The sequence below is a fragment of the Rhincodon typus genome, chromosome 16 (assembly GCF_021869965.1).
Source record: "Rhincodon typus isolate 14 chromosome 16, sRhiTyp1.1, whole genome shotgun sequence".
Taxonomy (NCBI): domain Eukaryota; kingdom Metazoa; phylum Chordata; class Chondrichthyes; order Orectolobiformes; family Rhincodontidae; genus Rhincodon; species Rhincodon typus.
In genome coordinates, this window is record NC_063347.1 from 56,294,405 (window position 1) to 56,315,074 (window position 20,670).

Here is a 20,670-nt window from a genome sequence, read left to right on the forward strand (position 1 = left end):
GAAGTTCCCCACACAGAGTATACTTGTTATCCTCAGTGCTTTTGTTATCCTCAGTGCATTTGTTATCCTCAGTGCTTTTTTCATGTGGTATTCAACCTCAAGGAATTCTGAATCATCAGTTGAGGGAGACAGTTGGTGGTAATCAGCAGGAAGTTTCCTTGTTTGACCTGATATCCCTTTATGGGATTCAATACCAATGTTGAGGACCCTGAAGAGCATCCCCTCCAAACTCTTATAACACTGTGCTGCCTACTTAATTGGGTTTAATGTGTAAGTGGATGATTTTCCTTAAGAGGACATTAGTGTACCAGGCAGGATTTTCTGCTCCTATGATGCTGCTTGGCCTGCTGTGTTCATCCAGCCCTGCACCTTGTTGTCTAGGATTTTACTACAATCTGGTTTCATAGTTACCAAAGTCAACCTAGCTTTTTATAGCTAGTTAATCAATTGTATTGGGTTCAAATTCCTTTAGCAGCCATAGTGGAATTTGAACTCATATTTCTGCAGCATATGTCCAAGTCTCTGGATTACTATAATCTTACCAGTATGCAACTATTCCATAGTGCAAACAATCCTAGGCATTGTTGATTGTTAGAGAATAGACATTGGCCCTGACACTGCGTACAAGGTGATCCCGAGCTCAAGGGGTCCTCAGCTCTGGCCAGTGCCAATCAACATGGTTGGAATACCCTGAATTATTTTGGGGCCCAATGGAATTAAAGCAGACAGCTGCAAGGATTGCCTTCTTAACCTTGAACAAGTCAGTTTTATTTTCTAAAAGTTCAGTTCATGCACTGCCACCCTAAAATTTCTTCAGCAATTATTCTATTTGAATGTCAGATGTAATTTCATTGCTGTAATATTATTTTGTATATTATACTTCTTTGCTAAACTAAATATTAAAAAGTTTTGTCTAAACACTTTGAACTTATGCCTGTAATATTGTTGAATGAACACAATGCATTTGTTTGAAACCAGCAGTTTTAATGAAAGCAGCACTCTGTATTTTAGAATTTCATTGCAGAATCTTTCCCCTCATCATATATTTCACACAATGGCATCATCAAACACCCTCTCAAACATCTGCTCAGTTTGATTTCTCGGAACAAAAATAATAACAAATTACTGTTCATTCTGTAATTTTTCATATGATCATTTAGTGCTGATGTTACGCTGTTTAATTTTAAAGCCTTTATTTTTGCTGTCATTTTTCTTTATTCACCATCCTATTTGCTCTCGTAAATTCAGTTTTCTATTTTTACGCTTGTATTTTATAAATTATTATTGTTTGTATTTTGCTGTTCCTCTATTTTATTTAACATATAGTTTTAAATATTAATTTTATTGTCTGTTTTTAGACTTGTCTCTCACTTTCCTTTTGACAAGGACCCAAACAATCATAAAATGAAGTCCTTGATTAGCTGAGAGCTTGGTGAAAAGGCTGGTTTTACTGGTTTACAACCAGAAAACTCTCAGAGCATTAACCCTAGGCTTAGTTGCATCACTGAAGTGAAAAGCTTGATTTCTTTTGTTCTTTTTCTGCATGATATTAGACACTAAAGTTGCTTGCTGAGCTCATTAATTAGCTAATTGAGGAGGATCCCTTTAAATAAATTACATCAGTAGGTCCCAAAAAGATGTCATGGCCCGTTTACCACACCAAACACTATTGTTCAGCTGAGACAGTTACTTCTTCTCTGCAAAGCAGGTCAATAACTATCTACTGATCAAAATCTATCTACATTTCTTTGAAGAAACAGCTTGATATCTGCTGGGAAAGTGAATGTATAGAGCTTGACATAATAATGAAAAGAAGAATACAAAAGGTTAATCAGGAGGAATGAACTTGGTTGTCACTCAATGCAGGCATTTTGAAACTTAGTGATGGGAACAATCTGGTTTGGAATTTATAAGCAGGAAAACTTACCTCATGCACAGCACAGTATGAACATTATTGCGTACTCGTTTTGTGTATGCAGCCATCATATTGGCCTTGGTTGGCTGCTGCCCTAGGTCCTGAACAACTGGTTTCATTGCATTGAAGATTTCCTCTTGCTCATCAAAGCTGTATAAATTTGGAACATCTCCTGAATTCAAGATGTTGTTTACATCCTCTAAAAATGATTCATCTTTGATCTGAGGAAAAACAAATGACAAAAGTTGACTTTGTTACCTGTCAAAAGTTGTTTTAAAATCATATTAATAGTTATGACTTTTAAATCCACTTGACTTGAGTTACTATTGAGAAATGAGTTGCTAATATAATTGTATGAATGCTTAAAATTCTCAAATTCAGTACTTGTGCTTTCTATTTTATCAATGATTCTCTGGAGGAATTCAGCAAAGCTCTAGATACGTTCCTAAGATAAAGTTGCATAGATCACTGAAAGTTGCCACGCAGGTTGATAGCATTGTTAAGAAGGCGTACGGTATGTTAGGTTTTATTGGTAGAGGGATTGAGTTTCGGAGCCATGAGGTCATGTTGCAGCTGTACTTGGAGTATTGCGTACAGTTCTGGTCACGTATTATAGGAAGGATGTGGAAGCATTGGAAAGGGTGCAGAGGAGATTTACCAGGATGTTGCCTGGTATGGAGGGAAGGTCTTATGAGGAAAGGCTGAGGGACTTGAGGCTGTTTTCGTTAGAGAGGAGAAGGTTAAGAGATGACTTAATAGAGACATACAAGATGATCAGAGGATTAGATAGGGTGGACAGTGGGAGCCTTTTTCCTCGGATGGTGATGGCTAGCGTGAGGGGACATAGCTTTAAATTGAGGGGTGATAGATATAGGACAGATGTCAGAGGTAGGTTCTTTACTCAGAGAGTAGTAAGGGCGTGGAATGCCCTGCCTGCAAAAGTAGTAGACTCGCCAACTTTAAGGGCATTTAAATGGTCATTGGATAAACATATGGATGATAATGGAATAGTTTAGGTTAGATGGGCTTCAGATTGGTTTCACAGGTCGGCGCAACATCGAGGGCTGAAGGGCCTGTACTGCGCTGTAATGTTCTATGTTCTATGTTCTAAAATACTTTCTACATTTTTGGATAAATTTGGAACCACAAGGTAAGAAGCTGTACAAAGGTAATTTAGTCTTTAACAGATACTAAGCTAGAAATGACTGTTTGCAATTTTTGCTTACCAACACACTAATGTAACTTGTTTCACTGGTGTGTTGAAATACAGACACAAGAGTAAAATCTTCTAGTCAATAACTTTGATTTCGATTAATTATTTAATTAGCCAATCATTCAAGGAGAACTGCTGTTGGGACAATTTTCTCTAATCACATATACTTTGTGTATAATTATATTTATTATAAATAGTCTTTTGTAGCACTGAACCTCATTATTGCTGAAAAAAAGACATTTTATCGAAAACTTTCATCTTGAATTCGTTAGGACAATACCAAAGTGAAGGGAAGGCAACATTTATGCTGTATGAGACAACAGTGCAGATTGTTTGGCAAGTGGGCTCTGATTACTACAGACGCTGCAACGTAGAATGCACCAGTTAGATGATGATGATGATGACCGCAGTCAACTGCCAAGCTTTGTTTAAATTTTAAACAAGGCAGATTGACCCTGATTGGTCAAGGCATTAGCCTGAGAAAGGAACACGAGAAAGGATGTCACTTCTTTTGTTGCTTTGGCCTCCACAGCCCTCTCCAGCAATGAATTCCACAGATTAACCATCCTCTGACTGAAGAAATTCCTTCTCATCTCAGTTCTAAAGAGTCATTCCTTCAATCTAAGGCTGTACCCTTGGGTCCTAGTCTTTCCAATTAGTGGAAACATCTTCTCCACATGGACTTTATCCAGGTCTCTCAGTATTCTATAAGTTTCAGTCAGATCCTCTTGATCCTTCTAAACTCCATTGAGTACAGAACCAGAGTCCTCATCCATTCCTCATGTGACAAGCCCTTTATCCACAGGATCATTCTTGTAAACCTCCATCTAACACCAGCACATTCTTCCTTCGATACAGGGCCAAAAACTGCTCACAATATTCCAAATGCTTTCTGACCACTACATTATACAGCCTTATTAATGCATCTCTGCACTTGTATTCTAGCCCTCTTGAAATGAATGTTAATATTGCATTTGTCTTCCTAACTGCCAGCTGAACCTGCATGTTAACTTTAAGAGAATCATGAACTAGGTCTCTGAAGGCCCTTCGTGTTCAGATTTCCAAAGCCTTTCCCCATTTAGAAAATAGTCTACGTCTCTACTCTTCCTACCAAAGTGTGTAACCTCACACTTTCCCACTTTGTAATCCATCTGCCACTCTTTGCCCACTCTCCTAGCCTGTTCAAGTCTTTCTGTAGCCTCCCCACTTCCTCAACGCGACTTGGCGCTTCAGCTATCTTTGTTTCATCTTAAAACTTAGCAACAATGCCCCGTCCTTCGTTCCGATCATTAATATACAACTTGAATAGTTGTGGTCCCAAGATGGACCCCTATTGGAATTCCAATCGTCATCGGCTGCCATCCTGAAAAAGACCTACGCTCTGTCTTCTACCAGTCAGCCAATTCTCTATCAATGCCAGTACCTTGCCCCTAACACCATGGGCTCTTATTTAGTTAGAGATGGGCAATGAGAAGGGCATGAGTCATGAAGATAACAGGAAGAAGCATTAAGTAGATGGAACAGGTGAAGGAGGAATTGAGGAGTAGGAGAGAGGAGGCAGCAATGGTGGGTAGCAGACAATGAGGGAGGCAAGCAGCAAGGGCAGGAAGAGAAAACAAACAGGGCAGTCCAGTGGTGGAAGGGAGTAAGTATGTGTGGTGAGTACACCCTACGAAATTGCAGGGTCAGTAAATACAGCTGTTGTAGAGAGGTACCTGCGTGTCTACAAAAAGAAAGGTGAGCTGTTGGTACTGTATTCCCGCTTTCATCAGGATCCCTTTGATATCTTCTCTCCATTCTACTGTCCCGTAATTTTTAGCAAGTTCAATTTGAAAACACTCAAATTCAGCCCTGTGAGAAAAAAAATGGATACTTTTAAAAATTACTGAATAGAAGGATTTTTACATTTCTCAGGTTGGCAAATGCACAATTTTGCTTTCAATTAGATTCAAAGGGTTTAACCTTCAGATAGGTTCAGTGAGAGTACATATATAATAATAAATGAGCTGCATAAATACCCTGAGGGAATAGTAGGCTAAGGAGGCTGTGAAATAAATATCTGGCTGATTGTAGACTTAATACTGGCTAGCACCATCCATAAAGATGTCCCAGTATAATCCAAGTTATATCACATGTATAAACTCTGGTTTCTAGGTAGACCTAGATTTTCAAAAGCCCCTTATGTAACATTTGAACTAACATACTTCTGCCTCAGAAAAATTCCATACATTTTCAAGAAAATTAAAGGAGCATCATTAACGTCGTGCTATCCCAAACACCTCATTATAACTACAATGCTAGCAGTATAATAGGATCTTTTCATTACAGACCTAGCTCTGTCACTATGGTGTTTTTGTCTCACTCTGCAGGAGAAAAAAATCCAATAGCTCAATAGTCCATGGAAGGGAATACAGTAAAATAAAAAATGATAAACAGTAAAAGAGAATATTTAAAAAGTATCTTTAGGCTACATTGAGGGCATATGCTGGTTCTAATTACATAACAGTGAAACCTGCAGTCAACTAGGAGCACAAATGTATATTCATGAGACTCTCATTTACTCATTTATTGTTGAGATTTGAACCAAGTCAATGGAGATGAGTTATCAATAAACATCTACCTCTAAGGTAGCAGTGTTGAATGTACAGGTATAAATGCAAGTCTGTTTGTTTTTATAAAGGATTAAGTACTTGAAGGGTTTAAATATTTTCAATGGGCTTTCATGAGTAGGAATGCTTTTGAATGTAATGCAGTTTATAGTACATATTTAATTATTAAATATTTATACTACTTTATTGTATTTCATCTTTTGCCTTAATGGAAATGACAAATTTAGGAAAGTACAAAAGGAAGATTATGGTAAAGTGGAAGTCAGACAAAAGCAATGATTGTGTTAGGCAAAAGGAAAAGATAACGAGATAATAAATAAACAAAAGATGGTTCTAGAGGAGGTACAAGCGAAATCACTGAATCATCACATACAGCTGATGACAGAAGAAAAGTTATTGCCCACCATCTCTTTGTGGCCTCCTATCTCTTAGTATACCAACCCAGCACGGCTTGCTTCTTTCCAAGATCCAGTTGTTCCCTGTATAAACACATCCAGTCAAATACTCACCCAATTGTCCCTCAATTAACATGTAATCATCACCTGTTCCTTTGTCTTAGGCATTCCTGCCAGATCCTACTAGAGCACAACACAATGTTCACTTGATTTCTGCTTTTATCCCTCCCCTATTCACCCAGCATCGTAACATTCTTGTGTTCCATCTCTCTAGTTTTTACATTCAACGTATTATCATTTTGAGTACGTTGATGCCAAAATCAAATATATCTTATGGTATCCTCTCCTTTCAGCATTCCAAAGGGGCTAGTACAACCACAACATCCTGGTCCACTTCTCTACCATTCCAATAGTCCCTTCTCTTTTCACAGCACTTATCTATGCAAGTATGCAATTATCCCTTTAAATCCTCCATTCTCACTATCCAGAAACCTAAACACTTCTTCTAGGTGAAAAAGCTATTCAATTTAGTACATTGTACTTGTTATATGCTTGCTCTATGCTATGGATGCCGAACATAGATTGGATTACTAGTTAGCAGCATATCCCCATTCAGTTTCCAGTTATGACTCTGAGCTTCTAATCGCTAATCATTATAATTTTTTGCCTCACTCGCACTTTAACCTCTCCTTACTCAGCCTCCTACACCATGATGCTTAATATAAATTTAAGCAACAGTATGTTATGTTTCGACTTGCTGAGATATTTGTATCATTGACAGCCACGGATGAGGTGCTGGAAGTCTGGAGGTTAGTTCATGCGGTGCCATTGTTTAAGAAAAGTGGGAAAGAAAAGCCAGGGAACTATAGACCGGTGAGTCTTACGTCAGTGGTGGGTAAATTGTTTGAAGGGAATCTGAGTGACAAGATTTACATGCATTTGGAAAGGCAAGGACTGAATATGGGTTGTGAACATGGCTTTGTGCATACAAATTATGTCTCACTAACTTGATTGAGTTTTTTGAAGAGGTGACAAAGAAGACTGATGAAGGCAGAATGGTAGACATTGTCTGTATGCAAGCATTTGTCCAGGTTCTGCAATGGTTGACTGGTTAGTAAGGTTAGATCACATGGGATGCAGGGTGATCTCGCTAATTGGATACAAAATTCACTTGAAGGTAGGAAACAGAGGGGAGTGCTAGAGGATTGCTTTTCGGGCTTGAGGCCTATAACCAGCGGTGTGCCACAAAGATCAGTGCTGGGTCTACTGCTTTTTGTCATTTATATAAATGATTTGGATGTGAATGTGAGGTATAGCGAGTAAGCTTGCAGATGACATCAAAATAGTTGGTGCAGTGGACAGTGAAGAAGGTTATCTTAGAGTACAATGGGACCTTGATCAGATGGGCCAATGACCCAGGAGTGGCAAATGGAGTTTAATTTAGATAAATGTGAGGTGTTGCACTTTGGTAAGGCAAATCAGGGCAGGACTTATACAGTTTATAGTAGGGAAATGGGAAGTGTTGCCGAAGAAAGAGACCTAGGAGTGCAAGTGCATAGTTCCTTGAAAGTAGAGTCGCAGTCACACAGGGTGGTGACAAAGGTGTTTGGCTCGCTTGATTTCATTGGTCAGAATAGTATAGGAGTATAGGAGTTGGGACATCATATTGTAGCTGTACAATACATTGGTGTGGCCACTTTTAGGATACTGAGTACAATTCTAGTCACTCTACTATAGGAAGGATGTTGTTAAACTTGAGAGGGTGCAGAAAAGATTTACAAGGATATTGCTGAGACTGGAGGGTTTGAATTATAGACTGAATAGGCTGGGGCTTTTTACCGTGGGTGTTGGAGGCTGAGGGGTGCTTTGATAGAGATTTATAAAATCAAGAGGGACATGGGTAGGTTGAATAGCCAAGGTCTTTTTCCTAGGGCGGAAGTGTCCAAAACTAGAGGGCATAGGTTTAAGGTGAGAGTGTAAAAATTTAAAAAGGACCTGAGGGGTAATTTTTTCATGCAGAGGGTGGTGCATGTATGGAACAAGCTGCCAGAGGAAGTGGTGGAGGCAGGAACAATGATCACATTTAAAAGGTATCTGGATGGGTATATGAATAGGAAGAGGTTAGAGGGATATGGGCCAAATGCCGGCAAATGGGACTAGGTCAGATTGGGATATCTGGTCGGCATGGACGACTTGGACCAAACAGTCTGTTTCCATGCTGCATGATTCTATGATTCTATGACTCTATCACTTGGCACTTCACACACTTCTGGACTCAGTACAAGGTTCAAAAATTTCAGATTGGAATCAGTGCCCTCATTTTCTCAAATGGCAGCTTTTGGTAATGGTTCTGCTATTCCCTTTTACAACTCCTCTTGACTCATCATTCCCTTTTAGTTATTTAATCTCTCCTGCCTTCCATCCCATCATTGACATTCCCTTTTTCTCTGTTCCTATCTTGCTCCTTTTCCAGTCTCAATGCTAGCTTAAAAGCTACATTTATAACTTACTCCAATTTTGACAAAAGGTCTGAAATGTCAATTTTGCTCTGGAATTTTCAAGGGTACAGAAAAGATCTCTAGCTTAGCCAAATTGTGGCAAAGCCCCAGTTGCAGAAATCCTGCCTCCAAACACTTTTAGAAGGGAAGAAATCAAGGGTATGTTGTAGTTTGTAATATCATGGTCCATGGAGGCATCTCCAGATTGTAAAATGTAGCTCTCTTCAGAATGGATTTAATTTTAATTAGTAGGATATACAAGTGATAACTTGTAGATTTTAGACATTTGAGGAAAAGTTGGGGCTTCAGTTGGCTTCAAAACAAGAAGCCTCCCAAAGACTTCCCTCCCTGGATTTAATCAGAGGACTGTGGAGTCTCTACCCCAAACCTTTATAATTGATCACATGGCTCGTGCACCTCCAAACTTACCTCTGGTACTCTGTATTAAATTCCACCCAACTAGTCGCTCCTTTACTTAAGATTCTCAGGTTAAAAATATATCTAACATTTATAATCAACCTGTTTAGAGATGTCACTACATACCACTGGAGCAACTGTGACTTGAACCCAGGCTTCCTGGCTCAGAAGTAGGGACACTACCATTGTGCCATAAGAGACTTTGCAAAGAAACAGGCTTTGATTTAATGATTCATCTGGAAGTCAGGCTCTCCAGCAGAGCAACAACATGGCAGTATCAGCCTGAATTCTGTGTTCAAATCTCTGGAGCAGCACAGTGTTTAGCACCTCCTGCCTCACAGCACCAGGGACCTGCGTTTGATTCTCGCCTTGGGCGACTGTCTGTGTGGAGTTTGCATGTTCTCCTGATGATTGTGTGGATTTTCACCAAGTGCTCCGGTTTCCTCCCACAGTCCAAAAATGTGCAGGTTAGGTGGGGTAGCCATGCTAAATTGCCCATAGTGTCCAGGGATGTGCAGGCTAGGTGGGATGGTAAATGTGGGATTATGGGGGATAGAGTGGGGTGGGTAGGCCTGGGTTGGATGCTCTTAGGAGGGTCAGTGCAGATTTGATGGGTCAAATGGCCTCTCCTTGCACTATAGGGATTCTGAATGGGACATGAATCTACTGTCTTGAGGCTACAGTTAACTGAATTAATAACTGAGCCACAACTAGAAACCATTTCAAATTTGTAGTTTCGTAGAATGCCACTGTTCAGTTTGTGTAAAATAACAAACAGTCCAAAAGTATAACTTCGCCTGTTTAAAGAAATTACATAAAAGACTATAGTTTATTGCTAGTGGGTAGATATAACATATTCCTACTTACATATGTGATGCTAATCTTGTTAGGGACTGTCTGCCACTACCCCCAACTCCCAGTAGCAGAGCATTGCCCATTGGTTGCCGAAGAATCCTGCTGATTCTACAAATATGTTGGATGGCATCCATGAAGAGAACAATCTTCAGCTTGCTAGTGCTTGTCTGATTGAAGTCATCCATGTATTCCTCAATAACATGCACCAACTGCGAGGACCAAAGAGAAACTTTGATTATACTGTGTCTTCTTTAGTTTATGAATTAGATAAGAGACATATAGCAATTATACAATTGTCAAAAAAGTTTGTCTTCATGTGGCTAACTTCAGCACTATTGCTTAAATTGCTCTTGCAGTTGAACATATCAACATTGTTGCGTGATTTGCAAATTGAACTGACTGACTTAGGCAGGTCTTTTCTGTGTCCTATGAGCCATGTAATTTTGGAGGGTGTGGAGGCTGGGGGACAGAGGTGATACAACTAAAAAAAACTTAATCGACATCAGTAGAAGATATAGGCCCAAAGATTCATTTCTTCTGCTGCTTGAGAATGTCCTGTTCCCATGTGCTTAGAGAGAAAGAGACAAAGGCACATAATGTCAGATTAGTGGCCCTCTTTCATTCTGTCATAGAATTTTCAAATTAGGTAGAGGGGCTAAGCACTTGGACCCATAACTGGTGCAAATATTATAATAGCCTTGAAATGATGTGAATAGGACCCAACTGCAACTTCGATCCAAAGACCCTGTTAAGTAATCCCACAGATGATCATGTATCAGTCTGAAGATGTCAAGGTCAACTAGGTCCATAAAAGGTAACTGGTGTTCTTTTCTTCAGAGGCTCATTGGGTCCTCAGGTCTGGAGACATTTCAGATGCTGTTTTGGACAACTGCCAGAATGTCTGCTGCAGTAGCTATTCCCTTCAGGCTTAAATCTCTGGCAGGGGTTGGTCCTCACTAGTAACCTAAATGTGCACATCAAAGGAGGCTTTGGTCGGGCACCGTACACTTTGGATGTGCTGCATGCCACATATACCTCAGCGCTGGTAAGAAACAAATCTACGGTTCTTGAGTCAATTTGTAGCTTGGGTCGTGGATGCTGTGGTTGGTTCGCTCACCGAGCTGGTTCATTAGTTTGCAGATGTTTCATTACCCTGTTCGGTAACATCGTCAGTGTAGCCTCCGATGAAGCACTGTTGTGTTTTTCTGCCTGGTAATTAAACTCTGGGGTCCATTAGAGTTGATTACCTCATTTCCGGTTTTTCTTTGCAGTGGTGTATATATCGGGGCTAATTTGACACTTTTACTGATGGCCTTCTTGGTGGAGAACCAGGCCTCTAGAAATTCCCGTGCTTGTCTCTGTTTGACCTGTCCTAGGATCTTGATGTTGTCCCAATCGAACTGGTGGTTCTCCTTGTCTGTGTGAATGGAACACTGGTTGTGCCTTTTTGATGCTAGTTGGTGTTCAGGTATCCTTGTGGCCAGTTTCCTTCCTGTCTGTCTAATGTAATGTTTGTCGCAGTCCTTGCATGGAATCTTCTATATCACGTTGGTTCTGTCCATAGTGGGTAAGGGGTCTTTGGTTTGAGTTAGCAGTTGGTGTAGGGTTGACATAGGTCTGTGCGCCACTCTGATGCCCAATGGTCTTAGGAGTCTTGTGGTCAGTTCGGTAATGCTCTTGATGTATGGTAATGTGACGAGTGTGTCAGGGCGTATTGTATCTTCCTGCTGTTGTTTGTGTGACAGGCATCGTCGGACCCAGCTGTTCGGGTATCTGTTGTCCTTAAATACTTGGTAGAGGTATGCTTCTTCGTTTGGCATAGTTCCGGGTTGCTGCAGTGTATTGTCGCTCGTTTAAATAGTGTTTTCACGCAGCTTTGTTTGTGGGTGTTGGCATGGTTACTGTTGCAATTCAGGACTTGATCCATGTGTGTGGCCTTTCTGTGTACCTTCATCAGAAATTCCCTGTTGGCCCTACGTTCTACCATGACATCCAAGAATGGGAGCTGTTCATTCTTTTCTTCTTCCCTGGTGAATTTGATGCCAGTGAGAGTGTTGTTTATTAGTTGACGTGTCTCCTTTAATTTAGTCCGTTTGATGATGATGAAAGTGTCATCCACATATCGGATCCATAGTTTAGATTGGATCTGTGGAAGGGCCATGCTTTCGAGTCTCTGCATCACTGTTTCTGCTTTTAGTCTGGTGATAGGTGATCCCACGGATGTCCCGTTGATTTGTTCATAGATTTGGCCATTAAAGGTAAAGTGAGTCGTGAGACATAAGTCCAGCAATTTCAGTATGTTGGCTGTGGAGATGGTGTCACTTGGGTCTCATTCTTTAAGTAGTGTTGCTAGTGTTTCTCTTGCCAGTGGTATGTCAATCGAAGTGAATCGGGTGGTAATGTCAAAGGACACCATGGTCTCATCCTCGTCTATTCTTAAGTCTTTGAGGAACTCCTGGGCTGAGTGGATTGAGTGGGGTGACTTGCTGACAAGGTGCTTTAGGCTTCGTTGTAATTCCTTGGCTAACTTGTGTGTTGGTATGCCTGGGAAAGAAACTATGGATCTGAGGGGTTCTTCCAGGTTGTGCATCTTTGGAAGGCTGTAGAATTGGCGGCTGTTTGTCTCTTCAGGTTTCATTTTTAGGTAATCTGCTTTGATTTGTCTGGTCTCGTTAGTGTGTTGATTATTTTAATACCCAGTTGCAGTGTTGGATCTATTTGCACTTTCCAGTATGTATTCGTGTCTGCTAGTAGCATCTGTGCTTTAGTGAGGTAATCCTATTTGGTTAGTATTACTGTCATGTGCCCTTTGTCTGCTGGTAGGATTATGCTGGCCAGAAGAATACATGAACACCAACCAATACTCACTCGTCTCTATTCACACGGATAAGGAGAACCTCCAGTTCGATTGGGACAACATCAAGATCCTAGGACAGGTCAAACAGAGACCAGCATGGGAATTTCTAGAGGCCTGGTTCTCCACCAAGAAGGCCATCAATAAAACACGTCGAAGTAGACCCTATATATGCACCACTGCGAAGAAAAACCGGAAATGAGGTAATCAACTCTAACGGACACCAGAGTTTAAATACCAGGGTGAGAAAACACAACAGCACATCATTGGAGGCTGCACCAATGATGTTACCCAGCGGGGCAATGAAACGTCTGTGAACTAACAAACCAGCTCAGTGAGCGAACCAATCACAAGAAACTAATATCAGGGCTATGTATTTTGTCATGAATCATAAGCTGTGCTGTAACTGATGCATTCTGCTGAGATAATTACTCTTGGTATCATTAACAGAATCTGACATCTTGCCTTTTAGCTAAATCTACCACCTCTCATGGCTGCTTTCCAGTAATATTTAGTGCATGTACTAGTGTTAGAAGGACATGATTGAACTAGGAGTATTGTATCTGATAGTCAGCACTCATCTATGCTCACGTAAATACAACTGATCTATGTAGAATTAATGTCTTTGGGTGCTTCGGTGATCTCAGCACGTAATCCAGCAGATCAACTATATTTATGGGTCCAAACAGTGAGAGATGACAAGATAATTGACTCTGTAAATGTTCAATCACAATCTCACCCACTGGAACTCTTTTTAGTAGAACTGACTGGATAGATTTAAGAATTCAGAACTCTTCTTGCTCCTTCCTAGATGAACAGTGTTGGCTATTTCTCATGGCCCACTATCATCTTGCTGATGTCAACTAATGCAACACAATCTGGGCTTGAGATCATGTTTTGTTGGGCTCTGTTCCTCACTGGAAGATTCAGTTTATGAGTGGTATTATCAGAACTATGCCTGAAAAGGCCAATCCAAAAGACAACAGTTATGAAGTTGGTTTGTAAGAAAATCACCACAATTTAGAACTGACAAAATTGGAGCTTGAGTCTAATTTTCCTCATGTAGCTAAATAGCAGTCCTAATCTTATGGCACATATCTTATTTGATAGGGATAATGCAGAACTTCGCTTCTTGTTCCTAGGCAGAGTTCATTTGTGTTCTACCAACTGACAACGAAGTATTAACTACAGCAATAGTTTAAGCACAGAGTACAAACTCACCTTCTCCATGTTGTCAATAAATTGGTAGATCCTGGTTTCTGATCCAATTGCCATAAAGTCCCCATAAAGAACAGGCAGTTGTGGGGCAACTTCTTCAAAACTTGTGCCCAATTCTGAAAGCATACTGTGTGTCAGATATTCGAACCAGTTGCGGTCAGTGTCATTTACCAGTCTGTCTTTGAACACACGGCAGCTCTCATGGTACCACAGTCTCAGCAACAGAACTTTTGTCTAAAATAAAAAATGAACGAATAAGAAGACAGTACAAAACACAGAGCATGTGTCCCAGTCACACAGTGAGCTTCAAGGAATTAATGATCTCCTTAGGAAAATTAATGAGGGCCTTTTCATTTTGTGTATTTCATGTGCTGTGATCATTGGTAAAAGGAGTTAGGTCATGTAATGTGTTTTGCACATGTAAGACATATTTAAAAACTTGAGTTTAGGGGTTCACTCAGACATGAGGTATCAAGCATTTTATGAACTCCAATCATAGTAGATCTATCTATCTCCTGATGTCAAGCCCACCTTTAAGTGCGAGCCTAATTTGATCACAGAGGCTGAGAAGATTATTTAGAACATAGAACAGTACAGCACAGTACAGGCCCTTCAGCCCACGATGTTGTGCCGAACTTTTACCCTAATCCTAAGGTCTATCTAACCTCCACCCCTACCTTATACTATCATCCATATGTTTATCTAACAGCCGCTTAAATGCCCCTAATGAGGCCAACTCCACTACCCTCTCCAGCAATGCATTCCACGCCCCTACTACTCTGAGTAAAGAACCTACCTCTGACGTCTCCCCTGTATCTACCTCCACTCACTTTAAAACTATCCCCCCTCGTAATAGCTACCTCCACCCTAGGAAAAAGTCTCTGGCTGTCCACTCTATCTATACCTCTGATCATTTTGTACACCTCTATCAAGTCACCTCTCATCCTTCCTCGTTCTAAAGAGAAAAGCCCTAGCTCTCTCAACCTTTCCTCGTAAGACCTTCCCTCCATTCCAGGCAACATCCTGGTAAATCTCCTCTGCACCTTTTCCAACGCTTCCACATCTTTCCTGTAATGAGGTGACCAGAACTGGACACAACGCTCCAGTGGCCAAACCTGGCTTTTGCATAGCTGGAGCATAACTTCACGGCACTTGAGCTCAATCCCTCTATTAATGAAAGCTAACACACCATACGCCTTCTTAACAAATCTATCCACCTGGGTGGCAGCATTCAGGGAACTGTGAACATGAACCCCAAGATCCCTCTGCTCCTCCACACTGCCAAGAATCTTTCCGTTAACCCTGTATTCTGCTTTCAAGTTTGTCCTTCCAAAATGAGTCACCTCACACTTTTCAGGGTTAAATTCCATCTGCCACTTCTCAGCCCAGCTCTGCATCCTGTCAATGTACCTTTGTAACCTAGAACAGCCCTCCGCACTGTCCACAACGTGACCCACCTTTGTATCGTCCGCGAACTTGCTAATCCACCCTTCCACTCCTTCATCCAAATCACTTGCAAAAATCACAAATAGAAGATGACCCAGAACAGATCCTTGTGGTACACCACTTGTAACTGAGCACCATGTTGAATATTTTCCATCCACTACCACCCTTTGTCTTCTAAGGGTCAGCCAATTCTGAATCCAATCTGCCACATTTCCCCCTATCCCATACCTCCTTACCTTCTGCATGAGCCTACCGTGGGGAACCTTATCGAACGCCTTACTTAAATCCATGTATACCACATCCACTGCTCTACCTTCATCCACGTGTTTGGTCACCTCTTCAAAGAATTCAATAAGGTTTGTGAGGCATGATCTACCCCTCACAAATCCATTCTGACTATCACGAATCAAACTGTGCCTTTCCAAGTGATCATAAATCCTATCTCTTAGAGCCCTTTCCAATAATTTGCCCACCACTGATGTAAGACTAACTGGCCTGTAATTTCTGGGGTTATCCCTATTCCCTTTTTTGAACAAGGGAATGACGTTTGCCTCTCTCCAATCTTCCGGCACTATACCCATGGACAGTGAGGATGAAAAAATCATTGCCAAAGGCCCTGCGATCTCTTCCCTAGCTTCCCACAGAATCCTTGGATAAATCCCATCAGGCCCGGGGGACTTATCTATCTTCAACTTCCTCAAAATTCCTAGCACATCTTCCTTACTAACATCGACCTTCTCTAGCCTACTGGCCTGTTTCACACTGTCCTCCTCTACAACTAGGTCCCTCTCAGTTGTGAATACCGAAGAAAAGTATTCATTAAAGACCTCTCCTATCTCTTTAGGCTCCATGCACAAATTCCCTTTACAATCCTTGATCAGCCCTACCCTTTCTCTGGTCGTTCTCTTATTCCTCACGTACGTGTAAAAAGCCTTGAAGTTTTCCTTGATCCTATCTGCCAAGGTTTTCTCATGGCACCTTATAGCTCTTCTAAGCTCTTTCTTCAGCTCCTTCCTGGATAACTTGTATCCCTCTCGAGGCTTTTCCGTTCCTTGTTTCCTAAATCTTACATAAGCATCCTTCTTCCTCTTAACCAGTCGTTCGACCTCTCTTGAGAACCAAGGCTCCCTCACTCGACCGCATCTTCCCTGCCTGCTAGGGACAAACATATCGAGCACACGCAGTATGCATTCCTTAAACAATCTCCACATTTCAATAGTGCTCTTCCCTGACAGCATCTGTTCCCAATTTATGTTACCCAGTTCTTGCCTAACAGAATTATAATTACCCTTTCCCCAATTATAAACCTTACCCTGCTGTATGTACCTATCCTTTTCCGTGACTATTGTAAAAGTAACAGAGTTATGATCACTACTGCAAAAATGCTCTCCTACCAACAGGTCCAACACTTCGCCCAATTCATTGCCAAGCACCAAATCCAAAGTGGCCTCTCCTCATGTTGGTCTATCTACATACTGTGTCAGGAATCCTTCCTGAACGCCCTGGACAAAATCCGCTCCATCTAAACTATTACAACTAAAATGTTTCCAATCAATATTTGGAAAGTTGAAGTCACCCATGACTACAACCCTGTGACTTCTGCACCTTTCCAGTATCTGCCTCCCAATCCGCTCCTTTACTTCTCTGCAACTGTTTAAATTTAATTTAAATAATACTGGTGAGCATCCCTGTCATGATGAGCACATCTCAGGCTCCTGCCAGGTGGTTTGCCTTTGAAAGGCCTGATTTCCTAAGTGGTTCTCACTTATATCAGGCAAGAGACTGGTGCATTACTTCTACCACCTAACCCCACCTCCCAACCATGTACTGGCTATTTGGCATTAACCCAGGTAAGCTTCCAGAAAATTCTCGGTTCAAGCAACTCCCCTTCCTGGTGACACTCCTTCTAGAGTCAGAGGCCATGCTTAGGAAGGATGAAAGTTTCAACAATTATTCTGAAGGTAGGGAACAGATTTGCATTGTGTGATACATGAAGTGCTGTTTCTAAAATCTCAATTGTATACTCAAGAACAATTTTAGTGGTAGCAATGAGCTTCATTGCACTTGCACTATACATCTGCTCTACTCTATATTGTCATTCAAATAAAATGGCACAGGAAGGAGTGCATCATGAGAGCTATCAGGGAAGGAGGCTTTGAAGTCTATGATTCTGTGTTAGTGGACGGTATAAAATCCTTTTGGATTACATACCGTTGCCTAAAGAAGTTAAAAATCTAGTAAGAGAAGTTATTTTGGCTCACCTGTAAATGAAGACTCCAGCCTTATCATTGATGCCTTCACCAGCAATACCTGCTAATTTTCGTGAGATGACTGGATCATTGAGCAATTTGCAAATGGTGCATGATAGAACACTGGATGCTTAAGTTGTCTACTACTTGAATTGAATTAATTGGAGTAGACCTTTGAGTCCATTCTTTAACAGTAATCAGGTGGATCAGCAACTGATGGGCTACATCCTATGGTTCCAAAAGAAGTAAGTGCAGAGGTTGTGGAGACTGGTAATGATTTTCCCAAATTCCCTAGATTCTGGAACCGTCTCAGTGGATTAGAATTAAGAAAATGCATCACTGTTGTTTAGGAAGGAAAGATAGAAATAACAGGGTAATATAGAGCACTTAGCCCAACATCAGTGGACAGAAAAATGTTGAAGTTGTGACAATGCACTTAGAAATGTACATAATATGATCAAACAACGTGAAATGGTTTTACCAAAGGAAAACTTAGAGTTTAGAAAGTCTGTGAAAGTGATGGCAAAGCAATTGGATTTTGTAAATATCTAACTGGGTTCACAAATATCCTCTAGACATGGTAAACAGCTGTCCTATCAAAATTGCCCTACAGATAACTCCAATTCCACACGGGTAAGTTTTAATCTGAACTGTATTTCGAAATGACCTAGCAAGGCATGAAATGTTTTAAAGGGATTGCAGTGGTTGAAGAAGAAACATCAGTATCACCTTCTCAAGCAACTTGGACAATAAACGTGGGCTTTGCTAATAAGGCCCACATTCCAAGAAAGAATGATAAAAAAGACATTAGCTGTTCATAAAACAAAAGTTATTTGAAACACCTGAGTCAGTCAAGTGCAGCAGGTGAGAAACAGTTGATTTTTAGGCAGAGCCATAGCTCAAACATACCTGGGTATTATTAGATTCAGCCATGAGTATACCCTGGAAGACCTTTGATAGATCACGCAGATTGAAGGTGTAGTGTGACTTGGCAGGAGTTGGGAGTAACTGTGATGTTATGGTGGAGTATACTTTGATTGTTGCAGCAACAAGTGGTTCTTTCATAAGTTTCACCTCTTCAGCATCATCTATGAAAAGTAAATCAGCTATACTTTAATAAAATTCCACACCAAACTTAAACCTACATTGAAAATTGTTTAAACAATAGCAAGGCTGGGAACCGCTGTCTCCCTCATAAGGAAAATGATGGCTGGCAGAAGAGTAAGTGATAGGGACTTCCAAACCAGGAATTCCTGGTTGTGATGCTGATGGAGAAACATCTCGCCTGTTCAAAACGTTCATAACCCAAACTGTTCAATCTTTTCCACTGGCTGTGATCTATTAGCTCTTGTCCAATTCTTGTTATTTTTCATACCTTTTTCAGCATTTCTTAAGCTCTTTATATGATAGAGAGACCAGAACTATATCAATACCCTGATTGCAGACCGACCATAGTCCTACGAGTTTAAAATAACACAAATACTTTTGAATCCAATATCCTAAAAATAAATCTCAGTCATTTAGTAGCATTTTTAATTGCTTTACAAATCGGATTTTAATAATTTATTCACCTATACTAGATCTCCTTGCAAAAACAGCAGGCTAGTGGCAGGTATCTCTTACAAGGGGCTGGCAAAGCCACAATGGAATAAATGGCCTCTAATAGTGCGATAAAATTAATTGTATTTCCGTTCTCTCATATGTCTACCCTCCCACCACTATTCTTGAATCCAAAAATTAGATTAAATGTACTATCAGCAAAGTCACCATAGTGCGACCAGACCATAGGCCTGCTCTCTTATTAGACAGAGACAACTGGTGGTGGTTTAACCTGATGGTTATCATGCTTCAGGCAAGGGGAGAAGTTGAAAAAGAGAGTCCTTCATGGAAACCTCAGCTGGTGGAGGAACTGAACCCATGCTGTTGGCGTCACTCTGCATCACGTACCAGCCATTCAGCCAACTGAGCTAACCAACCCCTTTTTTATTAGCATATATGTGGTGAATGGTGCAAGTGAAATCATTTGTATCTAAGGAACTCACACAGCCAACTATCCAAGATGGTAGAAAATATCTTCAGTTTGCTTTTGTCATCCATTTCAATAAAGGACAGATAATTGAAATGTCGTGTGTATCGAGCAGTGATTGGGTTTCTTCCACCACCTGGTGGCCCCATGGCACAAACAAAGTTGATATCCAATAGCTGCCTGAAGGCTCCTGCAACAAGAGATCATGTGCACAGCGTAAACAAAAACTGGATCCAAAATCACATCCAAATGGATTCAAACCGGTTTAAAGCTTGCAAAACTACTATTTGATCAAAATTCTACTTATTTAATTTGTACAGCAGTTGCTGAAAATCCCAACTATGCTAAGAACTAAACTAGCAACTTTTAAGAATATCAGCAGGGCTCACAATGTGGCTCACTTTTTCTTGCAAGGAATGAAATATCTTCATTTGCAGGGATCTGTCCTCTGCAGGAAACATGAACATGCCCAAGCATTATAATTTTTATACCTAAACAAAAACCTGGGGAAGATTTGGTTCCCAGATGCATTCTCGATGGAAACACTTCAACCAACCAACGTTAACTTATCAATTAATCTACATCAATTTCTTATGTACAGGAAAATCTTGTTCCCTTTGAAATTTGGCATTCTTGCGTTTGCCCTGGTGAGTGCAAGACAAAAAGCTTTGACACCAACGCACTTTTGTCAGCAATATTCTCAAGTTCTCTACTATCAAGAAACTAATTCCTAAATGTTGTATACAGACATAGTGCCAAGATTTCCTCCTCCATGCTCATTGTGTGCAATTTATGACATCTGAATTTTAATTTGCAGAAAATACTGGTGGGTAAGATTAGAGAGAATCTTAAGGTACTCCATAAGTGTATCAAGGGGAAGAGGATAACCAGGGAAAATGTAGGGCCATTAGGGACAATGGGGCAATCTGTGCATGGAGTTGGAGGATATTGGTAGGGTATTGAAAGAGTATTTCA

At 40.7% G+C, this 20,670-nt stretch overlaps 1 protein-coding gene across 1 annotated transcript in view; it reads right to left on the bottom strand.

Annotated features, from left to right (window-relative positions):
* dnah1 (dynein, axonemal, heavy chain 1) overlaps positions 1 to 20,670 on the bottom strand; it is a 395,000-nt gene that overhangs the window by 127,248 nt on the left and 247,082 nt on the right. Inside the window, exons 46-51 of the mRNA XM_048606524.1 lie at positions 19,712 to 19,885; positions 18,579 to 18,757; positions 13,978 to 14,208; positions 9,915 to 10,111; positions 4,844 to 4,979; positions 1,928 to 2,136 (exon numbers count right to left, since the gene is read on the bottom strand). Coding sequence (XP_048462481.1) covers positions 1,928 to 2,136; positions 4,844 to 4,979; positions 9,915 to 10,111; positions 13,978 to 14,208; positions 18,579 to 18,757; positions 19,712 to 19,885 — 1,126 coding nt within the window. The remainder of the gene's footprint in view (positions 1 to 1,927; positions 2,137 to 4,843; positions 4,980 to 9,914; positions 10,112 to 13,977; positions 14,209 to 18,578; positions 18,758 to 19,711; positions 19,886 to 20,670) is intronic.